Here is a 16,777-nt window from a genome sequence, read left to right as displayed (position 1 = left end):
TCCTATGGTACCAAAAAAAAAGTTTTATTTTGTGGCACCATTACTGGTATAACTCCTCATGTAACAGTCTTTAAATAGGGAAAACACAGAAGTGTTTGGTGGCTTCCCTGTTTGGTACCATAGGAATGAATGGGGCTAGGCTAAATGCTAACAAAAGCATTAGCCTACCAACACGTTTCCACAACCGTTTCATTTAGAACACAAAAACTAGCTGAAGGAGATCAGAGAGTACATAACGGCTACCGTAGTGACAACACGCATTTGGAAAAGCGAGGCGCTAGAGAGAACTTTTAGTTTGAATGCAAAATTCAATTTCACCACTAGATGGGGGTAAATCCTACTTATTGTCCCTTTAAGTTCTACTATTGACTTTACATTTAAGTTTTGCAGATCCATACTGAAAAAACGCACAAACTTACCACTCAGAAACGTCAATTCCAAACAATTGATTATTCCTTGAATTTCGTATCTTGTCTGAAAGAGGCTCAAACACATAAGAAGGTCTGTTTACACACACACAGAGCTACTGATCTGAACTGCTGTGAGAAGCAGCCAATCAGAGCAGAGCTCAACATTTTTATTCATTACCCTTTCAAGTAAGGAAATAGTAGACCATTTCATTTAAAAGGCAAATCCTGGGGTTGTAAACGGACATGTAAAACCGTCTCTGGATAGTTTTTGCACTTAATAAAGTCACATGACTTCTACATAGAAATCAGAGAACAATTTATCATCATTTCAAATCATTCTTTCGCACCTTTAAAGGTCATTAATCAAAAGTGTTTAAAATCACAATAAGACCACCTTATATAAAGCAATGGTTATTTTGGTCCCCCATGAAGCAGCAAACGAGACTGATTTAGGTATTTTCCTAAAAATATCCTGACATATAATTTAGAAATGTGTCATTTTTCACTTCCTGTTAAAAAGTACTGAAAACACCACTTCTCCTTGCAACACAGCTAGACTTTAAGGGTATGAAATTCTTTGAAAAGGCACAGTTTGTGATTTAACATTTGCAGTTGTAAAGATCAATGGTACTTTTTTACTATCGAATTTGCGTTCATCCTCTACACCATGAAGCAGTTTGGGTGATAAGAACAGGAAGTGTAAAGGGTCGGCGACAGGAAACGTTTAACAAACTTTCATCTAGACATAAATAACTGCCTAAATGTCACATGAGGTCAGGCAGTCAAAATAGACGCGGCGTTAGATGCCAAAACACCCCCAAGAGCTGCAGTTGACTCACAAACTTATATAACATCCTACATGTCACATTATTACAATAATAATAATCAGCATACAGTTATGACGTTAAGATTTCAGAAAATTTTATTACTAAAATGATTACACTCAATGTGCGGTTTTCTTTTTCCTTCACAAATCAATCTTTCGGGTTTATTTTCACAAAAAAGAAAAAATAATAATTTTCCAGTAAGAAAAGAACACAGATGACTTGCAAAACGAAAACTGTATATTTACATTGTAAAATAAACAAGCTCTTCGGTACGTCAGGGCTGTGAAAGATTTTTAGGTCAAGCTGTGTTTGAAATCGGTCATAAAGGGAGGCACTTCATACGAAATGACCTTAATATTGGTAGCATTTGTAGTCCCTACACAGATATAAGGTTAGATATGCTGATCTTTGGTAGTAATTCAACAGCAAATCCAAATTGTAGGGATAAATAGCCGCCATACATTAAACTAAACCAGTAGTCTCGGCAGATGGACGACATTAGAAACAAACAAACCAAAAAAGTAGGATTTAAATCAGTGCTTTTTGGAAATAATTAATTTATTTAACAATTAAGTCCTACATAATATATATGGCTAAAATGTGTGTATATTTGGGTAACAGGACGGGTATTTTTTTTGTCGATTAAAGAAACCAGAATTCTTTTAGTGTGATGTACATAATGCACCAAAACCATTTTTTATATGATGGACTGTTCATCATATCCAATCTTCAAGGAGGTGATACGAAACAGCTTACAAGCAAATGCTACAGGCCAATCAGAGTTGCTGTTTAGTCAGTCACCAGAAGAAAGACCGATAAATAAGCAGCCTACTAAACCACTTCTTAACCAAACAGCTTAACCAATTTGTACCACATAACTAACCTTTCAACACTTCTGCACAGTTCGGCAACTTCTGAAATGAAATAAGACAGAGTCCGATAACCGTCTTCCATGCTTCTCTCTCTCAGCGAATGACGATGTGTATATACAATTAAAACAAGTTCATTCTGAGAGATCAATCAAAAATGACTGGGCAAAACAAAAACCACTAGAAAAAAACGAATAAAAATAGAAAATCGACAAGTCTTGTGATGTTTTGCCAACGTTCTGAGCTGAAGTCTGATGGCTCAGTCCTGAAACAGCAGAGCTGCTCTGGCTCTAATGGAAGGTCAAATGTCAGAGGTGAATTATGATCAGATCTTCTCCTGAATGAAGGGATGCTGCAGGGCCTGGTTGATGGTGATGCGTTTAGCTGGGTCCAGCATCAAGGTTCCATCCAACAGATCCTTGAGCTGCATGACTTTCTTCCTCTGGTCCTCAGGTAACCTCTGACCACCGATCATATCAGCGAGCAGATCTTTAGTGGGGTTGATGGTGCTCATCACAGTTACCTTCTCCTGTTGAATTATAAGAAGAATGAATTAAGAAGGCATAAGAGAAGGTAAAGGATGTAGAAGAGGAAGCACATGTGTGACCCTGGTCATAAGGGTCAATTTTGTCAATGTATAGTAGGGGTGTAACAATACATTGATTTTATTTCTAATGATCCAATGCATTGATAGCACACGTAAAAAAATCGATTTGAGGCACCTTTTTTTTGACACTCTCCATGTGCTTATTCCCTTGACATAGCGTCCACTTACGCATTTCAGCCAAAGCGCACATTTTTGTTTATTTTCATCTGGTAGCATCAGCAAGTGTCCTCGTTTACATGTTGATCCATTGAATTGAGACCACTTGTTTGACTGTTAGAACTGATGCTTTAACAGCTTTATTTTTATATTAATTTATATAATTTTATATTAATTTATAAAAAACTACCTTAATGATCGTGGCACAAAATACTAGAAGACTTTGATTGTTGCCATCATAAATTTTATTTTATGTGACATTTTGCCCCTCATTATTAATTTTCCTTTCTTTAAAAAAAAGTGTATTTTTGTTAGTTTGTTGTTGTAAATGTTCCAATTGCGGCCAAGATATTTTTCGAAGAGTTTAATTAAATGTTATATTAAAATTCCTGTAACATATTTTGATTGCATTTGTAAGTAAAAATGTAACTGCCTTACTTGGCATGTAAGCAAAAAAGAAAATTGATAATCGAATCAAACCGCAATCGATTCGAACAAAAGAAGTTGTTAAATGTATCGGCAAAAACAAAACAAAACAACATTCGATATTGAATCGCACCAAAGAAGTTTCTGAATGTTTTCGCAAAAAAAAAAAAAAACTGAACCATTGACGGAGAAAATCAATTGTATCAAATCTGAATGGATTGTCCGATTTACACCCCTAATGTATGGTTTGTTAGGATAGGACAATATTTGGCCAATATACAACTATCTGAAAATCTTAAATCTGAGGGTGCAAAAAATCTAAATATTGAGATATTCACCTTTAAAGCTGCCCAAATGAAGTCATTAGCAACTGCATCCACTCACAAAAATAAAGTTGATATATTTATGGAAGTAAATGTACAAAATATCTTCATGGAACATGATCTTTAAATAATATCCTCAGGGTTCCCACTGTAAGGCAAACTTAAAATTCCCTGACTTTAACAGACTAAAAAGCTGAATTTTCATGACCTATAGACCATTTCAAAAGATGTAAACAACACTGGTCCAGAAACACTTCCTGTTTCAGTTTGTGACTGTTTTTTATATTATTTTACATATATCATTATCTTTAAGGTGTTTTTTTGACTTTTTCATTCAGTTCTATATGTTCTGTTGGTTGTATTTTATCCCAACGTTTATCTAGTGTTAAAAAACTGAAACAGGAAGTGCTTCTGGACCAGTGTTGTTTACATCTTTTGAAATGGTCTATATGTCCAGGATAATTCAGTGTACACCATTATGCAGTGTGCGAGTTTATAAAACTGTAGCTTAAATGCGTGAAATGAATAAACAGTGCCAATAAACAGCTGCCTTAATTGTAGTTAACAGAGGCTTGGACCTGGAAATGATATTCCTTACGTCACAAGTTAACCAGGGGATTACATTTTGATAAACTGAAACTAATAAGCAACAAAATCCCTGATAGTTTAGGACTTGGACAAACAAATTCTGACTTTCATTGCCTGGAAAATATTTCATGATATTCCATGACCCATAACGATTTTTTGTATAAAAGAAAAAATGTACTGTTGGCTACTGCAACAAATATACCTTTGCGACTTTTGTGGTCCAGGGTCAAAAAAAGCATGTGTTTTAAAAAGGCATGAATTATCGGACCGCACCTGGTACAGAGCCGAATGACTCATGTGGATAATGTTGGATTTGCAGCAGGGAGAGAATACAAATTATCAGAGGTGATTAATTTACACCTGTTGCATCAGTGGTGTAGTGTATGTCCGAGACTAAATCTTACACCTCAAAGCTAGACGCAAGTATGAAGTGTTGACTTGTTTCTATGGCAAAATCGAAAATTAATAATTGCTTTATTTAGGCTATAGTATAAAGACGTGCAGTAAAACCATATTTTGACGGATTGTTTTGTACTTTCATTGTTTTTACTAGTTTGCCTGCCCATTTAGTCTTAATAATTAATGGAACCTAAACGAACTTGGCTTGCTGTTCTCGAAGGCAGCTCGAATCTTGGTCGCGCTCGAGACCCAATTCCAAGTAACAGAAGAGAAGAAAAATGCAGTGAAGGAGGAGAGATGCCAGAAGAATTGCGCCTGGGCGCAGAGGCACGTAGACTCACGTTTACCATGATTGACAAGTTTAGGTTCCTTTCAAACCTACGTTAAAAGTGTAGCTGTTAAAATATTATTAGCCTAATAATTTATTTTGATCATGGTGCTACGATCAATGGATAATTCTGAAGTTGTTTTAAAGAAGAATAAAATAATTACTTTTCAGTCATTTGCGCTGTCACACATTTGAACGTCTCCGCATATGTACATCATTGCGACGTACATTTGCAAATGATTCATTAAGTCATACATCCGCAATTCTTTGATCGATTGTGTTTTAGAAGTACTTTATGCTCAAACTCTAATGACAGGAATGTGATCGCTGATGCGCTGGTAGAGAAAGAGAGGCGGAGAAAAAGAGAGAGAGCGCCGCTCTGTTCAAAAGTGGAAATGATTGATGTTATTTGAAGTCGGCTCTTACAGAACAAAATACCCGATTAAGCTATTACATGGCTATGATACACATTTTTTCGGGACGTTCTTGCGACCCGGTGGCAACTTGTCCACGACCCAGTACTGGGTCGCAACCCGGTGGTTGGGGACATCTGGTCTACACGGAGCGTAGCTGTGTCTGGTTGTAGTATTAGATCGTGCAACAGGCGTCCAATTTTCAAAGCCAGACATGGTTAAACCCGACATAGTGCTTACAACCAAATTTTTTACGTCTAGCTGGTGCAACCAGACCCATGAGGCTTATGTTTTGAGAAGTTAACTTGTGCGTCAATAAACATGCAAGACTAAATTTGAAAATCTTTAAAATCAGCACTGAAGTCAAATGGAAAGACAAAACACAAGAAATACGAACTGTGACATACCCGTTCGGTCACTTTGTCTACTTCTATGTACAGGAAATTCAAGTTCTGGTCAAAATGTTGGTCTTTAAATTGGCCTTTACGGATCATCTATAGAAAGACAAGAGAAAAACAAACAATGTTACCAATAAGCCCATATTTTCATTCACTTTTTTAAATGGACACCGTCACTGGTTCAGTACCTTGTTGGGCATCTTGCCCTTAACGTCCATGGCCAGTTTCAGCATGTGGTTGTTGGAGGATCCAGGGAAAAGGATCTTCCCTGTATACAGCTCATATAGGGTACAGCCGACCGACCACATATCAATCCCATAATCATACTGCTTACCGATGACTGGAGAGAAATCACAAAAATCAAAGACTGAGAAATCAGATCCCAAAATACTTAATTGTATAGGAAACTACAGTACGTTCACATAAACAAAAACTATGTTCCAGTTTTCCCATTTGCCACAAGGACCCACACAGACTGCGTGCAAGGCCAAATTTTGCAATTGTGTGCACAATCCTGGAACTAAGAGCAGTAACACAAAGCTTTCATTGTACATTTAAGTATTGTGTCCTGATATATTTCATAAGCATAAATTTAAATTACAGAGCACATGACAGTGCGGCAAACAGAAGAAATGAAGCGTACCCCTTGCTTGCCAATGATTACGCCCGTTTCCACAAATGATGCCCCTAGGCCTGACAATCACTAAAAAATGTATAAAGTCTATGTAAACTCACCGATTTCAGGTGCTCTGTAGAATCTGCTGACTAGATATGGTGTAATTTCATTGTCTGCGACGTGGGACGCCGAGCCGAAATCACAAAGTTTAAGAATGGTCTTGGATTCATTCACCTGCAGACACAGAAAAGTAAGTTAGTAAACTAAAACAAAGTTGAAGACTCGGGTAACGGGATGCTGGATGAACGCAGTCTGGTCCATAGCGATGCTCACCAATATGTTGTCTGGTTTGATGTCAGCATGGAGGATATTGCAGCGTTTCAATAGTTTGAGGGCCAGGAAGAGCTGTTGACTGTAGGATCGCACCGCCTTGAAGTGCAGCCCTACGTCTTTACCGTACTTCTTCAGTACTTCCCGCAGATTCATACTGTGTGGTAAAACAGTGTATATTTTACAACATAACTCATTTTTCTCATTTGTATTCTCACATAAGCAGACGTACCTGAGAGGTTCAAACACCAGACAGAGATGCTGTTTGTGGTAAAAGTGCCTGAAGAGACGCAAACAATGAAATTTATCGTCGGGATCTGCATCGTTCAGCTTCTTCAGAAACTCGAGCTCCTTCAGTCCTGTTTTCTGCCTGTATTCAGACGCAACAAACAAAACCATTAAACACGATTTATGAGCCTGGATTACACTGAACAGAACGAGGAGGATAACACAAGGCAAACGCCCTACTGGGACAGGATTCATTTTCAGTAAATATACACCTGCAGTAAACAATGCACAACATAAACAATGAATGTCTATAAAAAATCATTAAGAGGAGTGCATCTGCTGAATTACAAACAAAATTCAAAATTCTGTTTAAATTAGAGACCCTGTAATTCTTTAAAAGTGTTTAATGGACCAAAATAGCAGCAGATGTTAGGCCTGTAGTCTATCTACCCAAATATAGATACAGATGCTTGTTGCATCCACATTAACTTGCATGAGTTTTTGACCTGTGATTAAATTTAAGGTTTTGCAATAACCTTTACCAGCATGACAACTATATTTGAGACAAGATTAACATCATTGAAGAGCATTGGATAATCATTACAATATCCCATTATGTAATATAAAACAAATATTTTTTTTTAACAGAGCAAATAATAAACCAATGATGACATTACTTACATGAGCTCATTGTTGCGGATGATCTTGACTGCCACCTCCTGGCCGGCTCTGGCAGTGTCTCTTGCTCTGACCACATTACTGAACACACCCTGGCCGGTGTACCCGTACACTTCGTAGCGCTTGTCCAGTATCTCACCAATATTTACACCTAGGCATAACAAGTTTTCATTGTTAAGGAAAGGAACGTAAGCCATATATAACAATTCACCCTATATAATTTTCTCCAGACTTACGGTAGTACCCCTCGGCATCTGTCCAGTTATCCCTGAGGTTTGGATTCTCTTTAAAGTCTTTACCGATGCCCGCAGCCCTGAGCCTGGCACTCTGATAGGAGAAAGAGAGAGAGAGGTCAAAACTTTTTCTTGAAACAGAGATAATCTGACATAGATGCAAATCTAAACATCTCACATCAAAGTCTGCAGCAAACATGTCATCCGACTCAGTAAACATATCTGGAGCTGAGGGCTTCTTTGGGTTTGCTCCTGCAGATGAGATGATAAACAGCAATGATTGTGTGCAACGAGATTGTATACAACAGGTATGTCCAAAATGCCAGTTAGTGTTAAACTCAAACTTTACAAAACAGATCCAGTCCTGTATGCTGATTGGCCAGTAGCTATAAGATGTGCATCACTTCACTTTGGTTACAGTTGTACTTTGGTTCAAATTGTTATCGTTCAGCTCTTTAAAGGGACACTTTTTTTCAGCTCCCCTAATGTTAAACATTTGATTTTTACCGTTTTGGAATCCATTCAGCCGATCTCCGGGTCTGGCTCTCATTCTGGCGTAATAATCAAGGACTTTGCTGCCGTAACATGACTGCAAGAGGCGCAATATTATTGCACGGCAGCAAAGTCCTTGATTATTACGCCAGAATAAGAGTATAGTTCCTAGCCAAATCACAACTTTTTTATTTTCTGTCGGTCTTAGTACACGATGTAACTACAGAAGAGTCAAGATTTAAATAGGAAAAATATCGAAACTCGTTACTTTTGAGCATGATGCTAATGGTCTAATCAGATTCAATGAATTGTGCAAAGCTATGCTAAAAGTGGTAGCGCCAGACCCGGAGATCAGCTGAATGGATTCCAAAACGGTAAAAATCAAATGTTTAACTCTAGGGGAGCTGGAAAATGTGCATAGGGTCAAAAAAAGTGTAGTGTCCCTTTAAATGCAGATCAACATTTATGACAAGAAACGTCTGCAAACTGAATAAAGCAGAGATCACTATCTTCACTATCCACACGCTAAAGCTGAGATCATTCGCCAGCATAACAGTAAAGTAAGTCATGCACTAGTTAATGATCAAATCAGAAAATAAATAAACAGAAAATAAGAAAACCTATGATGCTGCCAACAAAGTCCACCAAGTGCACGATTATACAATACACGTCACGTGCCTAGATGGGAATGCTGCACAGATTCCAGAAAATCATTGACAGTATGAATTAGGGGTGGCACGGTCCATGAAAAAAATCCGAACCGTTCGGTTCGATTGTCTCGGTTCGGAGCGCGTGTGTACCGCACGGTTCAACGGTTCATGGCATGCGCAATGTAGTCTCATGCCCTGTATGTGACCTCAGATAGCGTGTTTCCCTTTCGCGCGAAAGAAGAGGTGACTGGTTTGGAGTATAAGTACTGCAGGTTATGTTACGTGTAGAAATGGCAAGTGGGAGAGAAAAGGAAGTCTGCCCGCAGTTGGAGGATGCGCCAGCGTCGTATAAGTTTGGTGTGTGGAAACATATTTTTATTTCATGTTACTTATGATGACAGCGGAAATAAAACAATAGATAGAACTCCAGTCTATGGGTTGAATGTGCTAAACAGCCACAGGAGATCGCCTTCTCTCCGACCATTTATCTAATCTGAGGTACTGACAACAATGTTTTACGTCTTTTCGTATTCAGCGCTATTTTTAGCCTTTCATTGAAAAAATTAAAGCGGCTGATTTCCGCGTAGTTTCATTTTGCTAGCGTGTGAAAGTTGCGCGATCTTATTTCAGAAATTGCCCCTCAAAGTAATCAGGACAGAAGTAGTCAAAAGTGGACAAAAGAGAAGGATTTAAATATTACAGGTGTTAAAGTTATGTTTCTCTCTCGTCCACATAAACTCTCAGTATTAAAGCAGCCTCTCAGTGATAAACCTAAGAGCTACACTGAAGTTGGCATTTTAATAAATGCAAGTTATCTTTGTGTGCTAAAAATGCACATAAAGTTTATGTAGATGGCAATACACATTCTCTTTTTTGCCAAATAAATGAAAAGCATGTTGAAATCATCAATGTCTTCCCTCTTGCTGTATCAAAATCTCACCTGGCTTTCCTCAGAGATGGTCCCAATAATGTGCTTAAAGTCAAATTCAGTTTGTGCATGATTACATGATATAACTTTTTTTAATACTGTATCCTACATTATGGATAATTAATACATTAATAAGATAATACATTTCTGGAGTGTTAAAAATTTAAAGAAAAAATAACAACAAGAACCGTACTGAACCGTGAACCGTGACCATAGAACCGTGATACGAACCGAACCGAGGGTTTTGTGAACCGTGCCACCCCTAGTATGAATGAACCAAAGACCCCCAGACACATTTTCTGTGTATTTTTCATAATCTGTGTGTGAAAAGGGCTTACTTAAATGAAAAGAACTAGATCTAGTTTGTGAGGTGCACAACTTCATCAATTACCCTCAGATTGCTCCAAAAAATCCCAAACATTGCAGAACATTTTCTAAAAAAACTTCTTGAGCAAGAAGCCCTCCACACCTAACCCATGCAGACCCATCTGTCAAGAGTACACCACCTTCTTTCTCCTGAGCGATCAGGTTGTGCTTGGCCTTGATGTTTGCCTCAAAGGTGTTCAAGTTCTCCAGCTCGTACTCCTTCACGTCGGCTGCCACGCGCTCCAGGATGTCATCGGGTGAAGGCGATCGGCTACGAGCGCTACTCTGAGGACTGCTCGGCTCTGATGCCATTGAACCCATGTTACTATCCTCGTTTCCTGCTTTATATTTCTGATGATATTAAAAATAAAGAAAAAGTTTGAGTCAGGTCATATCCATAACAAAGAAATTTTCCTTCAGCAGTGTTGCTGCACTGTGTACCTGTACAATAGCCAACCGTTGTTGTCGTCGCTGCTCGATCAGAGCCTCTTCATCCTCTTCTTCGGCATCAAAATCTTCCATACTAAACACATCACCAACAACATGATATTATAAGCAAGCTTATCAGCTGGGTTGTTAGAAATATCAACAAAGCCAACGGCTGGTTTAAATATGGGATGTTTTTCAGGATTGTCCTTTTTTTTAAGTATGGAAAAATTAGCATCATTTAAAACTACATTTACATCATAATATTACTCACACTTCTTCAGAGGAGGAGTCATGGTCTACTTTCATTCCCTCTGATAGGCTGCCTTTAAACTTGTCTTCATCTCTGCTCCGCCTCCTCCTCCGCTCACGATCTCTGGACATGGATCGACGTGATCTGATACGACCAAACCGATCCCTTTCAGCAGATCTGGCAGAATAAAATTATACATTTTACAATTACCACCAATTGACAATAAACTATATGGGGTGGCACAGTTCACCCCAGGTCTTCGGGACCCACACCCCCAGACGCAGATAGACCTTTCTATCGAGCTTACCCCCATCCCCGTCCGAGATACGACCCCAGGAACATCGACCCTTCTACACACCGACCATGCACCCGAGACCGGCCTTGAACCCCCTATGAACACCCTAGAGCCCGTATTTATTAGTCATTGTCAGACAGTATGTTTAAGAAATAAAATATCTTTCTTATTCTCTCTCTTTTTGACAGTATCAGCCAGAGGAGGATGTACACCAAGAGAGTCAGGAGAAAAGTCAACAAACATTAACACAGACAACCTAAACACAAGCACTCTATAAATTTTCTAAAAATAAATTAACGTTTATGTATAATTATTCTTTTTTACACAATGTGGTACTGACTTAGGTACCGAGTACCACAAGATTTTTGGTACTGTGACATCCCTACTCAAGCATGCATTTTAGTCTGGACTAGGATAAACTCTGTCTGAGAAACTGCCTCTATAAATAATTAATTACACACTATAGTCTCACCTTCGTCTTAAGGGGGATCGACTTCGTCTTCTGGGTGATGGGCGAGACTGTCGACGCGGTGATACAGATCTACGCCTGAGTGGTGAGCGACTCAATCTGCGTCGGGATGGACTTGTCTCCCGTGATCTCCCGACTGCATCCACACGGGAACGCTTCCTGAAACAAATGAGGAATTCACCAAAAAACATGAATTAATGGGAAATTAATCACTTAATTACTACACCATTGTTGCAGTGCAGTTTATAAAAATAAATACAGGTACACACTGAAAACAAACCAGAACCAAATCAAACGGGCCAACCTAGCCAAAACCTTTACTACCCTGTCTTTATAATGCATTATAAAATTAGCACCAATAACAATTTAAATCATTTACAAAGTAGAGGTCCTCACGGGTCCACTTAGATCTGAAAACCCAAGGTCTGACCTGCACAGGTTTGGGTCTAAAAGTTTCACGTGTGCCTTAGACATGGGTCGGGTATAATAATAGTGGCATCAGGTCTTTTTTATTTAAAATAAATGTGTTTTTGGCGAACGGAGCAGAGAAGACCCAAACTATCTTGTCTGTGTACGTCAATGTCCTTTTCCAACCCCTCCTGTTTGCTAAGAGTGCTTGAGACATTGTGTGTTAACTTTCTTTGAGACACACCTGTCAATCAATTTTATATGTACACTTTAGGAGTTACCTTGGTGTTGTCGTCAGATAACAAAGTCAAATAAATAGAGCAGCGGGCCAAAAAGGTTGCGAGGCCATCTGGGTTTTCTTCTGTCTGACTGCTGCTGCAGACGGCACACACATCGGTGCCGTTTACATTCGGGTCCAGTTGGGTTAAACAGGGCTCAACGCCAATAATTTTTTATACTGGTCCAGTCGGGCCAGTGGTTCAGGTTTTCACTTGCCCTGCCAAAATTCTCACTGTCACATATTTAAACGAACAGTATGTAAGAAATGTATATCAATTAATCATAAAATGGCCCTGATATGTCACCAGACATTAAGAAATCATTTTCATTTCAAATATTTATATCACTCACAACAGTTGTCCGGCCAGGATATTGTCATTTAAAAAGTTGAGTTGCAGCCCTCAACTGATGTTTATGTTGTCATTTTGTGTATTGGCCACCAGTTGTGTGATTGCAGTACCAGTTTTGGCCACAATCCTACATAACTGTTCCTTTAAAAGTCAAATATGATTGTATACATATACAACAGACATGTTCCAATGAAAAATGGCTCCCAAAATTTCTGCTTTACCTGTAAACTGTGCAAAATATTGCATTGTTTCTTTCGTCGTGTTTTACATAAATAAAGTAAATGTCTGCTTCCAAGATAATATACAATGATGAAAATATATAGGGTGAAGCACTGACCCGCTCGGGGAAGTGACAATACTTTATACTGGCCCGAACGTCTCTCACGCTTGCCCCGGGCCACCGGGCAGTCCTTTATGTTGAGCCCTGGTTAAAAAAATGCCACTGGTTCGGCTCGGACTCAGGTTTCTTTCTTAAAAAAAAAAGATCTATGCACGTCTAATTTGGGTAAAAAGTGATTCGGGTCATTTTGGATCAGGTACCTATCTTTAGACCCGAAAAGACCTCTAATACAAAGCACAATCTTGTTACTTTATGATTGCAATGTACAAACCCATGCCATTCCAGTGGGAACTGTTTCTTCAATCACTGTATAGAAGTTGCTTTGGATAAAAAGAATCTACCGATCTTAAAAAGCATGCATTTAATACATGCATATCAATTTAAACTCATTAATTTAAATGCATCTTAAGAGGATTCATATTGAGTGAGCTGTCCTCTACTTTGATATCAAATCTAAAATTAGCTCTGATCCACTCTAACACTCTCAATGTCACTCATGCCAACAACCCCCTAGAGCTAAGCTACAAATCTGTAACATCTCAGACTTGTACTTTACAGCCATCCTGTTCGACCAAACTAAGGCCAAGAGTTCATAGTGCAACCTACTATGAAAAAAACTTTCATCTAGCTCAGGGGTGTCCAAAGTCGGTCCTGGAGGGCCGGTGTCCTGCAGAGTTTAGCTAAAACTTCCCTCAACCACCTGCCTCAAAGTATCTCTAGTCTGCCTAGTAAGACCTTGATTAGCTGGATCAGGTGTGTTTGATTAGGGTTGGAATAAAACTCTGCAGAGACACCGGCCCTCCAGGAGCAGGACTGGACACCCCTGATCTAGCTACTCAGATGGTCCAGATAACAAACTTCTTTAGTTTCTTCCACAAAAATGTGACACAACAAAAGTAAAAAAAAGTTTTGTAGATGTGTACCTGAAAGGAGAATCTCTCCTGCGCTCATTCGAGCGACTTCGTGCCCTCCTGGCAGGTGATCTATTCCTAGATGGCGAGTGGCTTAGTTTGGCGCTCCGATCCGCTGAACCCGAAGGAGGCTGGTTGGATTGCCGCTCCCTGTTGCGAGGGGAAGAACTGCGTCGCCGCTGAGGGCTCACAGCTCGTCTGTGATGAGGTGAACGATTCTCTTTTCCAGAAGATGTGTCTTTAGAGGGAGACTTGCCGGGCCTTTTATCTCTGTCGGCCTCTGAGCGGCCAGTCCGAGCATCTTTGGAACGTGACCGCCGTTCTCGTGACCGGCTCTTACGACCCCGTGAGCCAGATCTCCCCCCGGCCTGCTCCTTTTTCTCATCCGTACGAAGAGGGGAGGGGCGTCGGTCAGAACGTCCCTTCTGATCAGCTTTTTTCTCTGGAGAGGAGCGCTTTCTGCTGGATGGAGACTGGGATTTCCTACCACGTTCCCTGGATTTGTCCCTGCTCCGGGAACGCTTTCTCTCTTTGGATTTACTGCGCTCCTTAACTGTCTCTTTAGCAGTTTTGGTCGTTCGGTCAAGCTTAACATCCTTTCCTGCTTTATCCCGGGAATGGCTGCGACGTTTTCCACCAGCTTTGCTGGCGTCCGTCGACTCCCGTCTGGATTTACCACCCTTGCTACTCTGGTCCCTGGGTGAGCGGGTTCGACCGCTACCTCTTTGCCGTTGCTCCCCATTACGTGCTCTTGATCCATCTCCGTCCTCCTCGGATCCGGAATTGTAACCCTGTAAAATCAAACCCATGCCCGACTGAACCTTACCCTCCATCATCTGGCTGTCCAGCTCGGCTTTGATCATTGCTCTCTGTTTTTCCAGGTCTTCCAGAAGAGCCCTATCATCAAGAGTGGCATTTTCAAGGGAAAGAGATCCATCCGCAGACCTCTTATTGATGGCCCCAGTGGGCGAGGTGAACGCCTCCTCTTTGCGTCTGTGCTTCTTATGTTTGTGTCGATGTTTGCGCTTGCGGTCCTTGTCTTCTTCAGACGCATGTTTGTGTTTTTTGTGCTTGCTACGGTGCTTGTGTTTCTTTTTCTTGTGTTTGCCACTGGCACTGCTGTGATGCTTCGAGCCGCCGTCCTGCTTCTCTCCGTTCACCTCAGCTTCCTCCTCTCCCTCTTCCTCCTCATCCTCCCCAGACATGTCACCATTTTCATCCTCATTCCCACTCTTCTCTGGACTTTCCAAATCCTCCGGCCTGGGAATACAAAAGCACATGCGGACAAATGTACTTTATGTGCATAACATTATGTTCAAGGAGTCGAATCTGAAGTATTATAGCGAAACTGAGACATTAGGAACGGAATACTTGCCGTTTTTTATTTAGGCGCGAAATAACGCGTTTGGCAGCTGCTGTTTGTTTTCGTTGCGTCAAGGCAACGCGATGTTCCTCACAAGGACACGCTTGTCGGCATGATGCCGGTCATAAAACTTAACTAACCTGGGTATTCTCTGGGTATGTTAATCTGGTTAATCTAATAATAAATTGAGATGATGTTTTAATTTATGTTTTAACTGAAATAACAATTTTGCTAAGGAAAATCCAGCAGGTTTAGCGTGTTGGAATAGCTTGAAACACCTTACAAAACAAACCAACAACGTAAACAAAGCTTTAAAGACTGATAACCAAATTCCAGAGTTTAATGTTTCAAAACTGTTTTTCACAAACCCGAGGTGGAATAACGTAACTTACATCAGCGTTCATTAATCTAGCGAACTCGCTGTCTACATAGCCTGTTAGCATTAGCATGCTAACACAAGCCAGAGAGATGTGCTGCTATGAAACCGCTCATGTTTCACTTGAGATAAACATATCGCTAACACGCGCAGTACCTTATATCTTAACACCTACACGAAGACTAAAAAACTGTTGTTGTTAAAGTTACACAGAGCACGTGCTCTTACCCGTTATCCAGCCTCTTGCTCCGTAAATCCACTTCCATGTCGGCCATTTTGTTTCAGCAGCGGCCCGCTGTCTTCTTCTACTGCAGTGATATTACGAGACGGAGGTGCGTTTGTGCTCTCTAGTGTTTGCATCCTGAACTGCAGGGACCTTAAAACTATAAGAAGCAGTCATTTTATGTTAAAAATACATTTTTATTTTATTATGTAAAAAAATGAAACTTACCCAGCTTTTAAAAAAATCCTACATTTAATTGTTTGATTCAATATGTATTATGATATTAATATTTAATTGTTATATTTTTCATTTTAACACACCGTCGCAGAAAATAATAAAAGACCACTCCAAAATTATTTTCAGTTTTATCAAATATTATTTAGGTAGGTTATGTGTTTAAGCATTTTTTTATTATTATTGTTTTGTACTATTTCTGTTCTACTACCAACAACATTTCTGCCAAATTCCTTGTATTTTTTATTTACATTTATTAAAAACAAAATGGAACAAAACAGGATAAAATTGTCTTAATGATCGCAAAAATTTACAGGTTTTACAATATTTTCAGATCTTGAATAATGCAAAGAAAACAAGTTAATATTCATATTATACAACACAACACAATACTAATGTTTTACATGTATTCATAGACACCGTTTAAAAATGAATCTTTTTTAATATATTTGATAGAATAACCCTGAATTTTAATCACATCTTTCATGTCATCCTTATTTGGAACTGTTATTAAGAATTGTCAACAGATTTAACTGATCTATGTTTAAATGTTTACAAAATATTGCTGCTATTAACCCATAGCTC

The 16,777-nt window shown here is 39.4% G+C and overlaps 1 protein-coding gene across 1 annotated transcript; it reads right to left on the bottom strand.

Moving 5' to 3' along the window:
- Positions 1-1,306: 1,306 nt before the first annotated feature.
- On the bottom strand, positions 1,307-16,033 carry prpf4bb (pre-mRNA processing factor 4Bb). Its single transcript, XM_065294851.1, has 15 exons — positions 15,964-16,033; positions 14,009-15,256; positions 11,712-11,867; positions 10,966-11,121; positions 10,707-10,788; positions 10,406-10,616; positions 8,008-8,081; positions 7,833-7,923; positions 7,600-7,747; positions 6,923-7,060; positions 6,694-6,847; positions 6,480-6,594; positions 5,933-6,084; positions 5,754-5,840; positions 1,307-2,635 (listed from the first exon to the last, which is right to left on the bottom strand). The coding sequence occupies exons 1-15, from the start codon at positions 16,008-16,010 to the stop codon at positions 2,432-2,434; spliced, it is 3,063 nt and encodes a 1,020-aa protein (XP_065150923.1). The 5' UTR covers positions 16,011-16,033; the 3' UTR covers positions 1,307-2,431.
- Positions 16,034-16,777: the final 744 nt, after the last annotated feature.

This window comes from Paramisgurnus dabryanus, chromosome 22, assembly GCF_030506205.2.
Source record: "Paramisgurnus dabryanus chromosome 22, PD_genome_1.1, whole genome shotgun sequence".
Lineage (NCBI taxonomy): Eukaryota > Metazoa > Chordata > Actinopteri > Cypriniformes > Cobitidae > Paramisgurnus > Paramisgurnus dabryanus.
The sequence above is the reverse complement of the archived record's forward strand: the minus strand, read 5'-3'. Positions and strand labels throughout refer to the sequence as shown.

Coding starts and splice junctions, on each gene's coding strand:
- prpf4bb (XM_065294851.1), bottom strand. CDS start 16,010: ATGGCCGACATGGAAGTGGATTTACGGAGCAAGAGGCTGGATAACGG. Junction 11,868..14,008: donor AGGAGAGATTCTCCTTTCAG/GTACACATCTAC, acceptor CATTTGTTTCAG/GAAGCGTTCCCGTGTGGATG. Junction 7,748..7,832: donor AGATGCCGAGGGGTACTACC/GTAAGTCTGGAG, acceptor TGTTATGCCTAG/GTGTAAATATTGGTGAGATA.